The 20046-nt window shown below is 47.9% G+C and overlaps 1 protein-coding gene across 1 annotated transcript in view; it reads left to right on the forward strand.

Annotated features, from left to right (window-relative positions):
- LOC140408277 (MOB kinase activator 1B-like) overlaps positions 1-15972 on the forward strand; it is a 49698-nt gene extending 33726 nt beyond the window's left edge. Inside the window, 3 exon segments of the mRNA XM_072495254.1 lie at positions 2094-2227; positions 13272-13435; positions 15273-15972. Coding sequence (XP_072351355.1) covers positions 2094-2227; positions 13272-13435; positions 15273-15350 — 376 coding nt within the window. The 3' untranslated portion in view covers positions 15351-15972.
- Positions 15973-20046: the final 4074 nt, after the last annotated feature.

Genomic DNA, 20046 nt, shown 5'->3' on the forward strand with positions numbered 1-20046 from the left:
AGTGCTTTAGAAATGTAAATGGTTGGAGCTGTGTAACTCACAACAGAGTGCAGTGAAATCACTTACTTCAGGGGGCTCCGAGATCAAAAAGTGTATGAAACAGGATTTTTCACAATTCCGGATCCCCCAAATCATCTCATTGGCCAGGGGTGGCCGCGGTGGCACAGGAGTTAACACTCTTGCCTCACAGTGCCAGGGGGCCGGATTCAATTCCAGCCTTGTGCCACTGCCTGTGTGGAGATTGCACATCCTCCCCGTGTCTGCGTGGGTTTCCTCCGGGTGCTCCGGTTTCCTCCCACAGTCCAAAGATGGGCAGGTTAGGTGGGTTGGCCATGATCAATTGCCCCTTATTGTCCAGGGATGGGCAGGTTAGGTGGGGTTACTGGGATAGGACAGGGGAGTGGGACTAGTTTAGGGTGCTCTTTCAGAGGGTCGGTGCCCTCGATGGGCCTCCTTCTGCACTGTAGTGATTCTATGATTTGGAACATCGTTTCCTACCTGGTTGCACTCTGAAACCGTCTTGTGACAATATTATATTCTGCTTCTGCTGATGCCCCTTGTTTGTCTAAACTGAAACCTGGGTGCAGTATCTGTTCAAAACAGATCCGACCCTAAATGGTAAAAGAGGCTTTAAGGCAGGGTGCTGCCTTCAGACATTTTGTGCTGTTACATTTGCAATCAAGCTATTTTATGTCTTTTAGTATCACAGCAGCCTGAGGGCTCCTCACTGTGAGCAGCGGAACTCAGGCATTTCTGCTTCTTATTGCTTTTCTCAATACGCTACTTTGTCCAGTTTGGATATTTTGGGACTGGAGGTTTGGAAAGTGATGTTCTGATCATAGAAACAAAGAAGGCAACAGTGCAGTCGGAGCGTTACCACCCATCGCTCCTGTGGCGTCTCTCTGAAAGAGCTGTCCAATTAGTCTCGCTCCCCTGACACCCCTCCTACCCCTCGTAGCTCCCCGACGGATTAACCCCATCTCAGAACACTGGCTTCTTGTTGACATCCCCAGCTTCAGATGTACGCACTCCAAAGGAGACAGTCACGTAGCGTGCAACACGAGGGCACAGAAATGCTGAGCGCTCTCGATATAGACACAGCATGTACCAGGATCTGTAGTCCCATTTGTAGCAGATTCCTCATTATTGAGCCACATTTACTGATGATTTGAAGCAAATTGAGTCATTTATGGCACAGAAGGAGGCCATTCGCCCGATCGATCTCATGCTGGCCCCCCACAGAGCAATCCAGCCAGTCCCTCTCCCCAGCTCGACCCCCGTTGATATATAGATGCAGAGATAACAAATACACAAATCAGGTCTCCTTAACTTACAGAACGGAAATGGAAGGTTGACTGCATTCTGCATTTTGTATCAAAGTCCATCGATCAAGTTGTCAGGTTGAAGGGGCGACATGTGGCGCAGTGGTTAGGACTGAGGACCCAGGTTCGAATCCCGGCCCTGGGTCACTGTCCGTGTGGAGTTTGCACATTCTCCCCGTGTCTGCGTGGGTTTCACCCCCACAACCCAAAGATGAGCAGGGTAGGTGGATTGGCCACGCTAAATTGCCCCCTATTTGGAAAAAAAAATAATTGGGTCCTCTAAATTAAAAGAAAATGTTGGCAGGTTGAGTTAATTAAATTCTCAATCATTCACATACACTTAATGAGTTTTATAAAGTTTTTATTAATAAATTCAGAGTACCCAATTATTTTTTTTCCCAATGAAGGGGCAATTTAGCGTGGCCAATCCACCTACCCTGCACATCTTTGGGTTGTGGGGGCGAAACCCACGCAGGCACGGGGAGAATGTGCAAACTCCACACAGACAGTGGGCCGGGATCGAGCCCGGGTCCTCAGCGCCGTGAGGCAGCAGTGCTAACCACTGCGCCACCGTGCTGCCCCTAATGAGTTTTAAAAAGTAAGGAATTGTCCAATTGTCTCGTAGATGTAATAGGACAGGAAGAGGCGGTTGTGGAGTCTAAACACTAGCATTGACCATTTGGGCTGAATGATGCGTTGCTATGCAGTTAAATCCATTAATTATCTTGTTTATTAATGGCCCTGCCTGTGTTTTTATTCATCATTTTCCAGATATGAATATCACTGGGCTGATGGAACAAACATTAAGAAACCAATTAAATGTTCAGCACCTAAATACATTGGTTACCTGATGACCTGGGTACAGGACCAGCTGGATGATGAAACACTCTTCCCATCCAAGATAGGTAACACTTTAAGATAGGGAAGGGCAACCTGGACTAGTGAGTGGGCTGTATGAGTGACTCCTTCATCTCAGTGGGTGCAAGATTGAAATCAGGGCTTGGTCACGAACCGTGACCCCATGCATAAGATTAAATACATTTAAAACATGCCAAATATTCATACCAAGTTATAGATAATGTTTAATTATTTATATACTAATAGAACTCTCATCAACTTCAAATGGTAAACACAAAATAAATATATTTAAAAAAAAAAAATTCAGAGTACCCAATTCATTTTCTCCAATTAAGGGGCAATTTAGCGTGGCCAACCCACCCACCCTGCACATCTTTGGGTTGTGGGGGCGAAACCCACGCAGACACGGGGAGAATGTGCAAACTCCACACGGACAGTGACCCAGAGCCGGGATTGAACCTGGGACCTTGGCGTCGTGAGGCCGCAGTGCTACAAAATAAATATTTATGTTTGGACACAGAGGGAGCGCATGGCTCTCACAGTCAGTGTTGTGAGCAATCAGCACACACCTCACTTCACTCATCCTCCCTTTATGTGCAAGTCATTTCAGTCAAGCCGGGTAGGAAAAGAAAACACACGGATAGAAATCAGTGGAATGTGGTAACCCTGTGCGTGGGCAACGGTCAATAAAATGTCTTGTGAGGGCAGCACGGTGGCGCAATGGGTTAGCACTGCTGCCTCACGGCGCCGAGGTCCCAGGTTCGAATCCCGGCCCTGGGTCACTGTCCGTGTGGAGTTTGCACATTCTCCCCGTGCTTGCGTGGACTTCGCCCCCACAACCCAAAGATGTGCAGGGTAGGTGGATTGGCCACGCTAAATTGCCCATTAATTGGAAAAAATGAATTGGGTACTCTAAATTTATAAAACAAATAAAATAAAATGTCTTGTGAGCCGCACTCGGAACCCTGATGGGCCAGAGGTGACCCCCACCCACTCCCCCCCCCACCCCCGGGCCACAGGGTTGCGTACCACTGAGTTGAAAGCTTTGTTTTAGCCGCTGTGCCCTTGGGGATAAAAATAAATCTCCAGCAGTGAATTCTGGAGGATTCAGGGCTGGATTCTTCCGCCCTGCCCGCCACAAGATTGGCATGGGCGGGACGCGGACAGTGGGAAGGTCCATTGCCCCCGGGCAGGATTCTCCGGCCACTGGGCAGACACAGCCGGAGAAAGTTCACAATGTATTTGCCATTTTACTATTGAAGCGAGAGACACGTTGCCAAATATTTTTGTCTTGCGTTCAACAGGACAAACGTCTCAACCAATCCGAATTGACCTGCCAACCAATCAACAATAAGCTTTGACAAAGAGTCTTTGGAATGGATGAAATGAAATGAAATGAAAATCGCTTATTGTCACAAGTAGGCTTCAAATGAAGTTACTGTGAAAAGCCCCTAGTCACCACATTCCGGCGCCTGTTCGGGGAGGCTGGTCCGGGAATTGAACCATGCTGCTGGCCTGTCGTGGTCTGCTTTAAAAGCCAGCTCTTTAGCCCTGTGCTAAACCAGCCCCTGATACGTTGGGATACGTTAGCTCTTTTCTCTCCCTACAGATGCTGCCAGACCTGCTGAGATTTTCCAGCATTTTCTCCTTCGAACCAATCAGCACCCTTTTCTCCTGCAGTTGAAATTGTTGGTACTGTTTGAAATTTTGTATTCCTGTGTTTGTCCTGAAAAGTGAGAGACGAACATGCCTCATGTTGTATCTCTCTTCAGTAACATTCACGTTCTGTTCCGTCAAGTGGCTGGTTGGCATTTTCTGTTTCATGTTGCGTTGTCCTAACTCCATTTATTGGTCCAACATTCCAGTGTGTGTCAGTTCACTGATTCCTTCCTAATTCCAATCATATTTGGCGGGATCTTCCACCCACCCCCACCTTCGTCATGTTACGCGGTGCTGAGAGCGTCCCGGCATTGGTCGACAGCGGGATGTACCCATCCCGCCGCTGTCAACGGATTTTCCCTGTTGTTTGCACCATGTGCGCTGGGGAATCTGCAGTGGGGTGAGGATGGCTGTGGTGGGGTGGGGGGGTCACCGTCGGCGGGACTGGAAAATCCCGCTGGCGGGAAAAGCTGGAATATTTCGGCCATTGTCTCATTTTTCTCCCGTGCCCATTATGTATCTCCCGCAGATAAATAAGGAAAGATGTAGAGAAACCGATCACCTTGTTCAGGTATGTCAGAATGTTTCACGTAGCTTTACTTTCAGTTTCGTAAGAAAATGGAGCCACCCATGAATTTGCAAAAGGTACGATCCTACAGGCAGCCGCTAAGGTGAACTGGCAATCTGCCTCTCCCAGTGCTGTTTGTTCCAGCTTTTTTTTAAACTTTAGAAAAAATTCCAATGAAGGGTCAATTTAGTGTGGCCAATCCACCCACCCTGCACATCTTTGGGTTGTGGGGTTCAGACCCACGCAGACACGGGGAGAATGTGCAAACTCCACACGGACAGTGATCCGGGGCCGGAATCAAAACCGGATCCTCAGCGGCGTGAGGCAGCAGTGCTAATCAGAGCTTGCTGCATTTACATTGGCCTCTGCATTTTCTACTGGGGGGGGGGGGGGGGGGGGGGGGCAAATTGTCCGGCCAATTTCAGCCAGCGGGATCGTCCGCTCCTGACGATGGCAAACTCCCAGCATGGGGCGGGAGTGTCCGAGCCCACGGCGGGACGGAGAATCGCCGGGGCGCGGAAAATTACCGCCACGCCGTTCCGCGCCAGGACGCGATTCTCTGGCGACCGAAGAATCGGCGACAATCGCGCCCGCACAGTCGCCGCGCCACCGCGGCGATTCTCCACGGTCGGCCGGCTGAACTCCCGCTGAGTTCCACCGGCGTGGTTCCAACCTGGTACCACCCGGCGGGAGCTCGGACCTGCGGCCGCGGTTGATGTCCTGGTGGGGGGGGCGGGGTGGTCTGACTCCGGCGGGGGGGTGGTGGTGTCTCCACAGGGCCCACGATCGGGGTGTCTCCCCGTGGGCCCGCTGTAGGTCTCCGCCACGCCGCACGGCGCAGGTGCCGAGATGGCCGTCGCGCACATGCGCGGACCCACGCCAACCGTGCAGGGCTGCCTTTCGGCGCCGAAGCAGCGCACAGCACTCCGGCATCATGCTGACCCCCTGAAGACCACCAAATTGCTGGGCCAGGGGGCCCGTTGACGCTGGCGTACACCACTTCCGGCCCAAGGGTTTCCGGGCAGCGTGGGGTGGATTCAATGGGAAATCTCATTGGCAGTGGTGGGATCAGATGATCGCGCCCCTGGCCAATGGCGGGGCTGCCTCCCGTGCCGAGAAACACTCCCTGGTGGGGAGGACGGGAGGGGGGAGGGCATGGAAACCCCCCCCCCCTTTAGGACAGTCTCAACAGGAAGGGTGTGGAAGCATTGGAAAGGGTGCAGAGGAGATTTACCAGAATGTTGCCTGGAATGGAGGGAAGATCTTATGAGGAAAGGCTGAGGGACTTGAGGCTGTTTTCGTTAGAGAGAAGAAGGTGAAGAGGTGACTTAATTGAGGCATACAAGATGATCAGAGTATTGGATAGGGTGGACAGTGAGAGCCTTTTTCCTCGGATGGTGATGTCTAGCACGAGGGGACATAGCTTTAAATTGAGGGGAGATAGATATAAGACAGATGTCAGAGGTAGATGTTAAGTAATGGGTTAAGAGATATTGCAATTAGTTGTCTCATTTATGTTAAGTATCCATTAATTGACACTGATATGTAAAGGGGCTTCAGGTGGCCTCTGTCAGGTGATGGATGGTTAGAGTTTTGTGCAAAGGCTGTTGGAATGAAATAAATGTGTGTTTGTGAAAAAGGAACAGAACTTTAGACTCTTCATATCACAGCAACTAAAACGTCTAACAATTGGTAACAGAGGATGGTTGCTGTGTAAATGTGAAGGGTTGAAAGATACAACTTTTCCAGATCAAACCAAGGAGTGAGTGAGAAAAGAAAAAAAAAAAAGGGATATATGGCTGAACCGAGGATAAAGATGGCTGGATATGACTATCCTCCCTTATTTTCTGAAAGGGAATCGTACGACCAATGGAGAAGTGCAGTAGTTATGTGGACTAAGGTAACTGCTTTGGGAAAGAGAAAACAAGGTATGGCATTGGCTCTTTCTCTACCATATGGCAGTAAAATCCGAAACAAAGTGCTTTCTGAGCTGGAATTGGAAGAGTTAGACTCAGAAGAAGGTCTGGAGACTTTATTACATTATATGGATAAGATTTATAAGAAAGATGACTTGTTAAGTGCGTATGAAGCATGATCGGATTTTGATAAGTTCCGGAAAATGGAGGATATCTCCATGGAAGACTATATAATGGAATTTGGCAGACTATATAAAAGGCTGCAGAAACACAACCTGGAATTTCCACAGTCTGTGTTGGCCTTTAAATTACTTGACTGTGCTAGAGTGAGCACCATGGATAGGCTCCTGGTTTTAACAGGAGTTCAGTTTACTGATAAGGATACCTTATTCAAACAGTTGACAAAGCTTTACAAACGTTTCTGGGGAAACATTTGATTCCGATGGCTCTGATGACCCAAATAGGTCAGCCTGCAATAAGGCAGAATATGGAAGATACACTACTAACAGGGTGGCGAAAGCGTATGGCTGCGAACAGGGCTCAAGACTATAGAAGGAGACGGAGACAAGGAAATTATGAAGACAGAAACCCAGTTAGAACCTACAATAGGAAGATGAACCCCAGAAATGCACGGGGCATGATAAATCGATGTTTTCGATGTGACTCTCAATACCATTATGCTTTCAACTGTCCAACTCGTTATGATAGAGTGTTTGAAGCGACACATGACACGGAAGAGTCAGAAGAGGAAAGAGATAGTGACCAGAAAGAAAGCATTGTCCTATTGACAAGCAGGTTTACGCCGGTAATGAGGGTGTTGGTTGCAGAATCCTTCAACTGTGCTGTATTGGACAGTGGCTGCACATCTACTGTGTGTGGAATTGACTGGTTAAAATGTTACCTGGACTCTTTGAATGCTGAAAATCGTAACAAGGCTAAGGAATTTGAAAGGTCCACAAGTTTCAGGTTTGGGGATGATAATACTCTGAAGACGCTGAAAAGAGTAGTGATCCCTTGCAATATTGCCGGAGTGAATCATTTCATCAGCACGGATGTTGTATCAAGTGAGATACCTTTGCTTCTGAGCAGACCGTTGATGAAGAAAGCACACATGAAACTGGATATGGAACAGGATAAGGCAACAGTTTTTGGAAAGACGGTGGACTTACAATTTACACAGTCGGGACACTATTGTATTCCATTACTGACAAATAATATTTCAAGTAGAGTGGTTAAGGATGTGTTAATGGCAGTTGAAAATGGGACTTTAGCTGATAAAAAGCTTGTGGTATTAAAACTGCATAGGCAATTTGCACATCCGTCTCCTCGGAGGCTGAAACATTTATTAAAGGATGCAGGGGTAAGGGATGACGACTATACTAAACTGATAGAACAGGTTAGTGACCGCTGTGAAGTTTGTAGGAAGTACAGAAGGACACCAGCACGACCGATTGTAACCCTACCTTTGGCCAGGGATTTTAACGACATTGTGGCCATGGACCTTAAGATCTGGGATAAAGCAAATAATATATTTATTTTGTAGATTTTGCAATGAGATTTAGTCAATCAACGATTGTATGAAGTAAAGAAAAGAGAGTAATTCTGGATCAAATCGTGGAAAAATGGATAAGGACAGGAATGGGTCCACCGGCAAAATTCCTTACGGACAATGGGGGAGAATTTGCTAATGATGAGTTTAGGGATATGTGTGAAAACATGAATATCAGAGTTATGAATACGGCTGCAGAAAGCCCATTTAGTAATGGTGTCTGTGAAAGAAATCATGCTGTCATCGATGACGTGCTTCGGAAAATTTTGGCAGATCGACCAAATTGCAGGCTAAATTCAGCTTTAGCATGGGCAGTACATGCAAAGAATTCATTGCAGATGGTTGGGGGTTATAGTCCCTATCAATTAATGTTTGGTAGAAATCCTAAAATTCCATCCATTTTGGATGACCAGCCTCCAGCTTGGGAGGGGACTACAATTAGCTCTGGTTTTGCTGAACATTTAAATGCATTACATAGCAGTAGAAAAGCTTTTTTGGAAGCAGAAGTCTCTGAAAGAATTCGCAGAGCTTTAAGACATAACGTACGGCCATCAGGTGCCGTTTTTCAGCAAGGAAGCATGGTATACTATAAGAGAGACAATTCTAATGAATGGAAAGGCCCAAGGAAGATCATAGGCATAGATGGCAAAACAATTATTTTGCAACATGGTAATCAAACTGTTAGGGTACATTCATCAAGGATTTTTTTTTTTTAAAGTATATTTATTAAAGTTTTTTAACACAATTTTTCTCCCTTACAAACAATAACCCCCCCCCCCGCCTCGTAACAAAAAAAACGAGAAATCGCGCAGAGCAAGATATATACATGGCAAAATGATATATTTACACAGCTTTGTACACTGGCCCTCACCCGTACGTGCCAGTTTCCCCAACCCCTCATGTTATCTCTTGCTGATCCACCCTCCCAGGCAGTCCCCCCTTTCCCCCCCTCCCCCCCCCCTCCCAGGACGCCCCCCCCCACCCCCCACCCCCCAAGGTTGCTGCTGCTGCTGACCAACCTTCCTCTAACGCTCTGCGAGATAGTCTAGGAACGGTTGCTACCGCCTGTAGAACCCCTTCATTCATCAAGGATAATGGGTACAGATTACAAATTTTCAAATTTAGACAGAGCAGACAGACATGACGAGGAACCAGAGTCATCTGGTACGCATGTGTTACAGAACTATGAGGACCAATTAACTGATATAGACAGGGTTTCTGTGGAGGAACACAACACTTCTGATGAATTAGAACAGGTGATTTTTCTTAAAGGGCAACTGCCAAAAGTTTGTACAAAAGTGACATACTTGCCTGAAGGGTCTAGTCAATGGAAGGATTCAATTGTTATTAGTAGAGCAGGGAAGGCCACTGGAAAGTATAAACATTGGTTGAATGTACAGCATTCAGGGGAAGGAGTCAAGACAATGAATTGGGAAAACAAAGTTCAAAAATGGAGGGCACAAAACGCAGTGCCAGTTCAGATAGTACATCGGATAGTGAACAGGTTCGCAGGAAAAGGTCGCGAACTAGTGAAAGGACATCCCACAACAGAAGGGAAAGATCAAGCAGTAGCAGTACAGAACGAGATGTCGCTGATTTTGCCTTAGTTCAATTGCTCTGTTTTATTACCTTTGCTCTCGAGTTGCCAGGTATCTTTATGATGCCTCCACGAGGTATTTTCAAATTTACAGTAAGAAGTTTTACAACACCAGGTTAAAGTCCAACAGGTTTGTTTCGATGTCACTAGCTTTCGGAGCGCTGCTCCTTCCTCAGGTGAATGAAGAGGTATGCTCCAGAAACATATATATAGACAGATTCAAAGATGCCAGACAATGCTTGCAATGCGAGCATTAGCACGTGATTAAATCTTTACAGATCCAAAGATGGGGTAACCCCAGGTTTAAAGAGGTATGAATTGTGTCAAGCCAGGGCAGTTGGTAGGATTTCTCAGGCCAGATGGTGGGGGATGAATGTAATGCGACATGAATCCCAGGTCCCGGTTGAGGCCGCACTCATGTGTGCAGAACTTGGCTATAAGTTTCTGCTCGGCGATTCTGCGTTGTCGCGCATCCTGAAGGCCGCCTTGGAGAACACTTACCCGGAGATCAGAGGCTGAATGCCCTTGACTGCTGAAGTGTTCCCCGACTGGAAGGGAACATTCCTGCCTGGTGATTTGTTGCGCAATGTCCATTCATTCGTTGTCGCAGCGTCTGCATGGTCTCGCCAATGTACCACGCTTCGGGACATCCTTTCCTGCAGCGTATGAGGTAGACAACATTGGCCGAGTCTCACGAGTATGTACCGCGTACCTGGTGGGTGGTGTTCTCACGTGTAATGGTGGTATCCATGTCGATGATCAAATTTAGACAGAGCAGACACGAGGTTCAAGTCCGAGTAATGATCAATAATCCAATACGCCGATTAGTAAGATTCAAATCAAAGCACATTTATTATACACAGTAATCGCTACTCATGCACAAATTCTACCTCTAAGCTACTTCTACAACTAACAGGCCTATACTTAACTTTGAACTGGCCCACCAGGTCAGGGAAACAAATGGCCTTTCGTTCGGGTTCTGAGCCTGCGGGATTCGAAGTTGGTACAGATTGGTAGCTAGGAGCGCCTATCTCATAGCGAGCGTTGAATTAAGACTTACGATTTCGATCTTCACTGCTCCAGTCACGGTCAATGTTGGTTCGTTGTTGCTGGGTGACCCGGGCAGGAAGAAGAGCATGAAGAGAGCGAAGAGGTGGAGAAGAAGAGAGCGATTTGAACTTGGGGCTCAATTCTTATAGTCCCCAGGGGCTTCCCGCCTTTTGGGGCGGACCCTGTACCTGGTTCCAAGTGATTGGGCTTTGTCCCAATCACTTGGTTCGATTTTCTCCAATGCTGGAGCGGTTCCCTGATCGATGGGCGGTCTTGAGGTGGTCGTTCACCTCCTTTTGTGTAAGCTCCTGCTGGCACCGAAGAGTCTGGTTTTGCTTTGTGTGTCTAAACGTTGCTTATTGTTCCCGGGGATTGCTCATTAGTATGCAGATGGCTGTTGTTTTGTTATGCTGATGGTTGCTGGTTTCAATATTGTCTGGCCTTCCCAGACGTAAATACACAGCCAACCTGCAGCTGCTCGTTTTTGTCTTGTTGGCTGATTTTCCCATCAGCCTTTGCCGTTCGCCATTTTGAATCGGGAGTTGGCCATTTTAAGTGGCTACAGAGATACTAGGTGAGAGAGGGGACGTAGTTTATCAAGACCTCGGAACATGAGTAAGACTACGAATACTAATAGGAGTAGAAGCCCACATGCACGTGAGATTTTGGTGGCTTCAAATAAATTAGATGAAAAAGTTATCAAAGAAGCTAAACAGCAAGAGTTGCATAGTTGGAGTGAATTTGGGGTATACACGGAAGTACCGGATAGGGAACAAAGAGCTCTATCCCACAGATGGATTTGCACAGAAAAGGTTCTTCCGGATGGAACTTATAAGCCAGGCTTGTGGCAAGGGGATTTGAAGAAAATCAGGATTTAAGGGTAGATTCACCTACAGCAGGAAAGGTTATTTTAAAGATCTTCTTGGCTCTATTAGCCACAAAGGCATGGGAATGCAAATCTATAGATATAAAAGCTGCTTTTTTGCAGGGGCATCAGCTCCAGAGAGACATTTTTCTCCGTCCCCCTAAAGAAGCATCTAACACAGAAGGGGTACTCTGGAAGTTGAACAAATGTGTATATGGATTAAATGATGCATCTAGAGTCTGGTATTTTTCGGTAAGGTCAGTTTTGTTAAAGTTAGGCTGTTGCCAGTTGAAAGCAGATCCTGCAATGTTTTACTGGCACTATAAAGGAAATCTTTCTGGCATTTTTATGATGCATGTCGATGATTTTTTGTGGGGTGGGACTAGTGATTTTGAAGCTATTGTAATCTCTGGTTTGAGGTAAGAATTCAGGGTTGGAAGTCAGGCTTCAGGTGCATTTAAATATATTGGACAGACTAAGTTTGGGGCAACTTTACGTCAGCAATCTTATTTGGAAAGCATCAGCCCATTAGCAATTAGTCGTGGCCGAGTTTCACAAAAAGACGCAATGGTTTCAAAGATAGAAAAAGAGCAACTGCAAAGTTTAATTGGGCAACTGAACTGGTTAGGTAGACGGACTAGACCGGATGTGAGTTTTGATGTCTTAGAGTTGAGCACAAAAATGAATGATCCCAAAGTGGAAGACATAATAAGAGCAAATAAAGCGTTGGCCAAACTAAAAATGCAGGAGTGTGTTTTGAAATTCCCGGTTTTAGGTGACCTTAAGCACTTGAAACTCATAGTTTATAGTGCTGCGTCCTACGCAAATTTATGTGATGGGGTTTCAAGCGCAGGAGGTTTTATAATTTTCCTTTTGGGGAACAATGGTAAATGTTGCCCGCTTGTGTGGGAAACAAAGAAAATAAGGAGAGGTAAAAAGCACTTTGGCTGCTGAGACGTTAAGCCTTGTAGAGGCGGTGGATATGGCCTTTTATGTGAGTATGATATTGACAGAAATTTTGGGATTAGGGGATTTGGGTAATATACCTATTGACTGTCACATTGACAATAAATCCCTGTGGGAAAATGTGCACTCTACCAAAAGTGTCAATGAAAAGAGATTACGGATAGACATCGCAAGTTTGAAGCAGATGTTGGACAGAGGGGAAATAACAAAAATTAAATGGGTCGACAGGAGCTATCAACTGTCAGACTGTTTTACGAAAAGAGGGGCGAGTTCACAGAAACTTTTGGATATTGTTAATGAAGGGCGCTTGTTTCTGTGACTGTTTTTTTTCTCTTTCTCGTCCCCCAAAAAAGGGGTGGAAATCATGTGTGTTGTTTTTGAGTTTCTTGAAATTTTGTTTTCACCTAATTATTTTTTTTCTCCAAGGAAGGGGAGACTGTTAAGTAATGGGTTAAGAGACATTGCAATTAGTTGTCTCATTTATGTCAAGTATCCATTAATTGACACTGATTATGTAAAGGGGCTTCAGGTGGCCTCTGTCAGGTGATGTATGGTGAGAGATTTGTGCAAAGGCTGTTGGAATGAAATAAATGTGTGTTTGTGAATAAGGAACAGAGCTTTAGACTCTTCATATCACAGCAACTAAAACGTCTAACAGTAGGTTCTTTACTCAGAGAGTGGTAAGGGCGTGGAATGCCCTGCCTGCAACAGTAGTGGACTCGCCAACACTAAGGGCATTCAAATAGTCATTGGATAGACATATGGACGATAAGGGAATAGTGTAGATGGGCTTTAGAGTGGTTTTACAGGTCGGCGCAACATTGAGGGCCGAAGGGCCTGTACTGCGCTGTAATGTTCTATGTTCTATGCCGTGTAGTGTCTTCACAAACCTCCGCTCTCCCGCTCTCTCTCTCTTGATAGGTGTTCCTTTCCCCAAGAATTTCATGTCGGTGACGAAAACCATCCTGAAACGCCTGTCCCGAGTGTACGCCCACGTTTACCATCAACATTTTGATTCTGTGATCCAGCTCCAGGAAGAGGCTCATCTGAATACTTCCTTCAAACACTTCATCTATTTTATTCAGGTACATCGAATTGTGAAATTCCTTCCATAGATTCGCGGATTCAAACCCAGCGCCTGAGACAGGAACCGTCTCTCTTGTTGTCGCCAAGTGATCAGGGATGCAACATTACCCAGCAATTCTGAAGCAGGACCTTACCTACCCCGCCGGTATCCAATTATCTGACACATTTCAACAATGTCATTACATTAATGGCCAATAATTTGCTGTGCGGATGGTTTTCATGGTGTCTGCCATTAGCTACACTTACTTCCTTGCACTTCAGGGGCTGGTTTAGCACAGTGGGCTAAATAGCTGTAATGCAGAACAAGGCCAGCAGCGCGGGTTCAATTCCTGTACCGGCCTCCCCAAACAGGTGCCGGAATGTGGCAACTAGGAGCTTTTCACAGAAACTTCATTGAAGCCTACTTGTGACAATAAGCGATTATTATTATTAATGTGAAATATGCAGAAATAATAAGTTCTTATTTTTTCACGGTGTATTGTTGAGAGTAGCAGCTGATGCTGTCACGGTGAGGAAAATCGGGAATCTGGGACCTGATAACCAGTCAGAATAAATGGATTGTGAGCTTTCCGAAGTAAGAAATGTGGGGAAGATGTTGGCCGGGATTCTCCGATCCCGCGGCGGGTCGGAGGACCGGTGGGGGGGGGGGCGCAAGAATCGCGTCACGCCCGCCGCTCCGATGCCGGGCCACAGATTCTCCAGCGACCGGAGAATCGGCGGCAATCGCGCTCGCAGGATCGCCGCCGCGCCAGTCGGGGGCCGTTGAAAGCGACCCCCCCCCCGCGGCCATTCTCCGCGCTCAACGGGCCGAGTTCCACCGAGACCCGCCGACGTGGTTTATGTGCGGTCCTACCCGACGGGACCTCTGCATTCTGGCAGCGGGGGCCGTCCTGGTGGGGAGGCGGGGGGGGGGGATCCGACTCCGGGGGGGGGGGGTCCTCCACAGTGGCCAGGCCTGCGATCGGGGCCTACCAATCGGCAGGCCGGCTCATTCCGGGGGGGGGGGTCCTATGTTCCTCCGCGACGGGCCCCTGTCGGGCTCCACCACGTTGCCCGGGGGCCGGCGCGGAGATGGCATTTCACGCACATGCGCGGACCCATGCCGGCCGTGCAGGCCTGGCTTTTGGCACCGGAGCAGCGCACAGCACTCCGGCTCCGTACGAGCCCCCGAGGAAGGGAGAGTGACTGGGCCTGGGGGCCCATTGAGTCCGGCGTCGCTCGCGCCGGTTTTGATGCCAGCATCAACACTTGGCCGGGGTTTTGGAGAATCCCGGCCGTTACCTCTCATGGGAGGACCTAGAACTCGGGGTCATTGTTTAATGGATTTATGTGCAACCCGCTATGTGTTTTTGAGTGGACCTGGGTTGTGTGCTCTTTCAAGGGGTCAGTGCAGACCCATTGGCCGAATGGCCTCCTGCCGCACTATAAGGGGGTGAAAGGTTTTCGGGGGATAGGCAGGAATATGGAATTGAGGTCACAATTAGATCAGCCATGACCGCATTGAATTGCGGAGCAGACCCGAGGAGCCGAGTGGCCCACTCCTGCTCCTAATCCATATGCTCGTACGTCAGGACCGCGGATTAGAGCGTAAATTAGCTTTGCACTAACAGTTCCAGAGAGAGAAATGGAGGGAAAGAAAGATTAGGAGGGGGGAAAAGGGATAGAAAAGAAACTATTGCTTTTAAAAATCTTCAACACCAATTCTAGAAGCAGCCATCGCTCACAGAGTCGTCACTGTGACGTGAGCTATTTCTTCCTGCATTACCTCAGTGAAATGTCATTAAGACAGGTGTACGATTGATAAATGTACAATACAATACCTCTTTCCTTTTTCAGGAGTTTAACCTCATAGATCGAAAGGAACTGGCTCCACTTCAAGAACTGATTGAAAAACTGACTGCAAAGGACAGATAGGAAGAAGCCTCTGAGAGAAAGAGACAGAGCGCGAGAGAGAGAGATGCAGTCCATTTTCCTTCTTTAACTCAAGCCCCCCCAGTGCTGGAGTGGGTTTTGTGAAGTGCATCCTGAGCTGGCGTTGACGAAATCTGAAGTCCTGACTTGAAAGCTTGAAACAAGATGATTATAGACTTTTCAGGTTTTCTTTAAGCAAGTCACCACATGCACAAGACAGCTTTAATTGTGACCTGTAATTATGCTGCACGGCACCCGCCTCCTGTGTCTGTACGATGTAATTCATTGGCACCCATTAGAAGCCACGTTACTTTATCTAAGTGCCTGCATTGAATCACAATCTTCACTTTTCTCCTTTTCAACATTTTGATAATGAATAAAATAATGCTCTGGGCTGCTAGGGAAGGAAGCCATCGATTATAAAAACTGTTCTATTTTATATATGTATCATAAAGTCTTCACTGAAAACTCCTGTTGTTTCTCGAGACATTCACAGCACAGATTTTGCAATTTAATTGAGATGCTAATCAGTTTGTGGTGTTGCAGGTATTAATGCTCAGATTGTTGGCAGAAAGTGAAGATTCCTTGTCAAATTACTAGAGATTAAACATCTCATTGGAGAGCATTGCTGATGGGTGCTACCATTTACACACACTAACCTTTGCTAGGGTAGTATGATGAAGTTGCTCAAGCAAGCAGGTGGGGTTCTCTGGCTCCAGGTACAGTACAAAGCAAGGGTGGGTTGTGTTAAGGCCATGACTGGTCAGACTCCAGCTCGACTATTGTGTCCAATTCTGAGCACCACGCTTTGGGAAGATATGGTGGTGATTTACCCCAGTGGTACCAGGCCAAAGATGTGCAGGTTAGGTGGATTGGCCACGCTAAAACTGCCCCTTCGTGGGCAGAGATGTGCAGGCTAGGTGGGGTTATGGGGATGGGGGGGCAGGGGAGTGGGCCTGGGCAGGGTGCTCTCTCAGACGGTTGGTGCACACTCAATGGGCCGAATGGCCTCCTTAGTGCTGCAGGGAATCAGTTATGTGGAGGACTGGAGAATCTAGGATTGTTCTCCTTCGACCAGAGAAGGTTAAGAGGAGATTTAATGGAGGTGTTGAACATTGTGAGGGATTTTGTCAGAGTGAGTTGGGAGAAAATGTTTCCACTGCAGGAGGGTCAGCAACCCGAGGGATATGGATCTGAAGTGATTGGCAATAAAAGCAGCGGGGAGACGATTTCTTTTACTCAAAGTGTATTATGGTGATGGAGAACGCAGTGGCTGAAGGAAACAGATTCAATTGCACAGGAACCCCACCACCTGGAGGTTCCCCTCCGAGTCACTCACCATCCTGACTTGGAAAGGTATCGGCCGTTCCTTAGTGCCGCTGGGCTGAAGCAGGGCTCGGGGGGGAAAGCAGAAAATGGACAATTCTTTCAAGAAGAACCAGCACCGGCAAAATGGGCCGCATGGCCTCCCGTCCTGGACAACTCCACGAATCTGAGACTGCATCATCGCATGGTTTTTTAAAACAAATAATCACGGAGATCGCCAGGAAGGCAAATGGTAACAAAGGATAAAAGCAAATTACTGCGGATGCTGGAATCTGAAACAAAAACAGAAAACGCTGGACAATCTCAGCAGGTCTGACAGCCTCTGTGGAGGGAGAAGGGAGCGAACGTTTCCAGTCTGGACGACGCTTTATCAAAGCCCCATCATGCCAGTCTGGTGGATTTTAATAGTCCACACACATGTGGACTTTCAAAGTATATGTTTCCAGCTACCTGGAATGTGAACTCTGTTCCATTGTCTTGTTGGAAACTTCAGGCTTGTCCCTTGCCCTGTGTCTCACATTGAGAATTGGAGATGGAACAAAGTGGCTCAGCAGTAGCCCAGGGCTGCCAATCACAGCAGCAGATCGGAGGGAAAATGCTGTCAAATGGTAAAGGTTTTATTATCTCCGTTAACTCTTGTTTTACAAGATTTTCTTTGGCAAGGCTTTCGTAGACTTTCAAGACTGGAAAAGAAAATGACGACATTTAGCCAAGTCAGCGTTTTGCTTTGTTTTTTATTACATTTAGAGTACCCAATTTTTTTTTCCAATTAAGGGGCAATTTAGTGTGGCCAATCCACTTACCCTGCACATCTTTGGGGGCTGCACAGCAGCACAAGTGGATAGCACTGTGGCTTCACAGTGCCAGGGTCCCAGGTTCGATTCCGGCTTGGGTCATTGTCTGTGCGGAGTCTGCACGTTCTCCCCATGTCTGCGTGGGTTTCCTCCGGGTGCTCCGGTTTCCTCCCACAGTCCAAAGATGTGCAGGTTCGGTGGATTGGCCGTGATAAAATTGCCCTGAGTGACCAAAAAGGTTAGGAGGGGTTATTGGGTTACGGGGTAGGGTGGAAGTGAGGGCTTAAGTGGATCGGTGCAGACTCGATGGGCCGAATGGCCTCCTTCTGCACTGTATGTTCTAAACCAGTTGGACCTTAACCTGGTGTTGTAAGACTTCTTACTGTGCCCAACCCAGTCCAACGCCGGCACCTCCACATCTTGTATTCAGGTGGATATTACACTGTTAAAACTGGAACGAGCAAATCACCTGGCAAAGTTTGCTAAAAAGTAAGAGACTTGCTTCTCAGGCGCACCTTTAACAAACTCGGGGCATCCATTTTTGCCTTACAGACCATGGTACTCACTGTTGTAATGTAGCAAATACAGAACAACAAGATCCCACACACAGCTATGTGATAATGACCTGCTAATCCGTTTCTCTGATGTTGATTGTGGCACAAATATTGGCCACAAAGAAGAAGAATGCTGCTCTTCTTCAAACCGAGCATTGCGATGTTTTAAATGAACCTGAGAGTTTAACGTTTCACCTGAAAGACGGCAGCTCAAACGGCGCAGGGCTTCCTTAGTATTGCTCCCCCAAGAGTGCAGCACTCTGATTTGTACTCCCAACAGTGCAGCACTCCCTCAGTACTGACCCTCTGACAGTGCGGCACTCCCTCAGTACTGACCCTCTGACAGTGCAGCACTCCCTCAGTACTGACCCTCTGACAGTGCAGCACTCCCTCAGTACTGACCCTCTGGCAGTGCAGCACTCCCTCAGTACTGACCCTCTGACAGTGCGGCACTCCCTCAGTACTGATCCTCTGACAGTGCAGCACTCCCTCAGAACTGATCCTCTCACAGTGCAGCACTCCCTCAGTACTGACCCTCTGACAGTGCGGCACTCCCTCAGTACTGACCATCTGACAGTGCAGCACTCCCTCAGTACTGACCCTCTGACAGTGTGGCACTCCCTCAGTACTGACCCTCTGATAGTGTAGCATACCCTCAGTACTGACCTTCTGACAGTGCAGCACTCCCTCAGTACTGACCCTCTGACAGTGCAGCACTCCCTCAGTACTGACCCTGTGACAGTGCAGCACTCCCTCAGTACTGACCCTCTGACAGTGCGGCACTCCCTCAGTACTGACCCTCTGACAGTGCAGCACTCCCTCAGTACTGACCCGCTGACAGTGCAGCACTCCCTCAGTACTGACCCTCTGACAGTGCAGCGCACCCTCAGTACTGACCCTCTGACAGTGCAGCACTCCCTCAGTACTGACCATCTGACAGTGCAGCACTCCCTCAGTACTGACCCTCTGACAGTGCAGCGCACCCTCAGTACTGACCCTCTGACAGTGTAGCACTCCCTCAGTACTGACCCTCTGACAGTGCAGCACTCTCTCAGTACTGACCCTGACAGTGCGGCACTCCCTCAGTACTGACCTTCTGACAGTGTAGCACTCCCTCAGTACTGACCCTCTGACAGTGCAGCACTCTCTCAGTACTGACCCTGACAGTGCGGCACTCCCTCAGTACTGACCTTCTGACAGTGCAGCACTCCCTCAGTACTGTCCCTCTGACAGTGCTGCACTCCCTCAGTATTGACCCTCTGACAGTGCAGCACTCCCTCAGTACTGATCCTCTGACATTGCGGCACTCCCTCCGTACTGACCCTCTGACAATGCAGCACTTCCTCAATACTGACCCTCCGACAATGCAGCATTCCCTCAGTACTGACCCTCTGACAATGCAGCACTCCCTCAGTACTGACCCTCCGACAATGCAGCACTCCTTCAATACTGACCCTCCGACAATGCAGCACTCCCTCAGTACGGACCCTCCGACAGTGCAGCACTCCCTCAGTATGGACCCTCCGATAATGCAGCACTCCCTCACAAAGAGAGTTAAATGCTATCAATTTCCAGCTCAGCACTTCAAAATCGCTTAAGCGTGAAGGGGCGTGATTGGAATGCACTTAACTCTCTTTGATGTGGTTGATATTTTTAATCATTGTAGTTGCAGCATTTAGACTTACTCATCCATGAAGAAGCTGAATGACTCAAGGCTCACAGCTGCCGAGCGGAATTTGTCAATCACAGCCCACTACTAGAAATGACTGAATGGCTTGCAGCTAAAGCATCTGAGGGGTTTAAACACAGGTCACGGATGTTCTCTTTCCAGGAATGGACATGTGGTGCTCCCAGGCAACTATTACAACTGCCATTGTGTTCACTGTCACTGTCTGGACTGCTTCGAGACACGGGTCTCTTTTCTAGGAGGGTCTGCAGTTGGAGGGGGGGTGTTTCTCTAGTTAGGGGATCCCTGTGGGATCTCCCTGTCTTGGGGGTTTCTGGGGGGTCCCTCTAGTTAGGGAC

Source organism: Scyliorhinus torazame, chromosome 3 (assembly GCF_047496885.1).
Source record: "Scyliorhinus torazame isolate Kashiwa2021f chromosome 3, sScyTor2.1, whole genome shotgun sequence".
Classification (NCBI taxonomy): domain Eukaryota; kingdom Metazoa; phylum Chordata; class Chondrichthyes; order Carcharhiniformes; family Scyliorhinidae; genus Scyliorhinus; species Scyliorhinus torazame.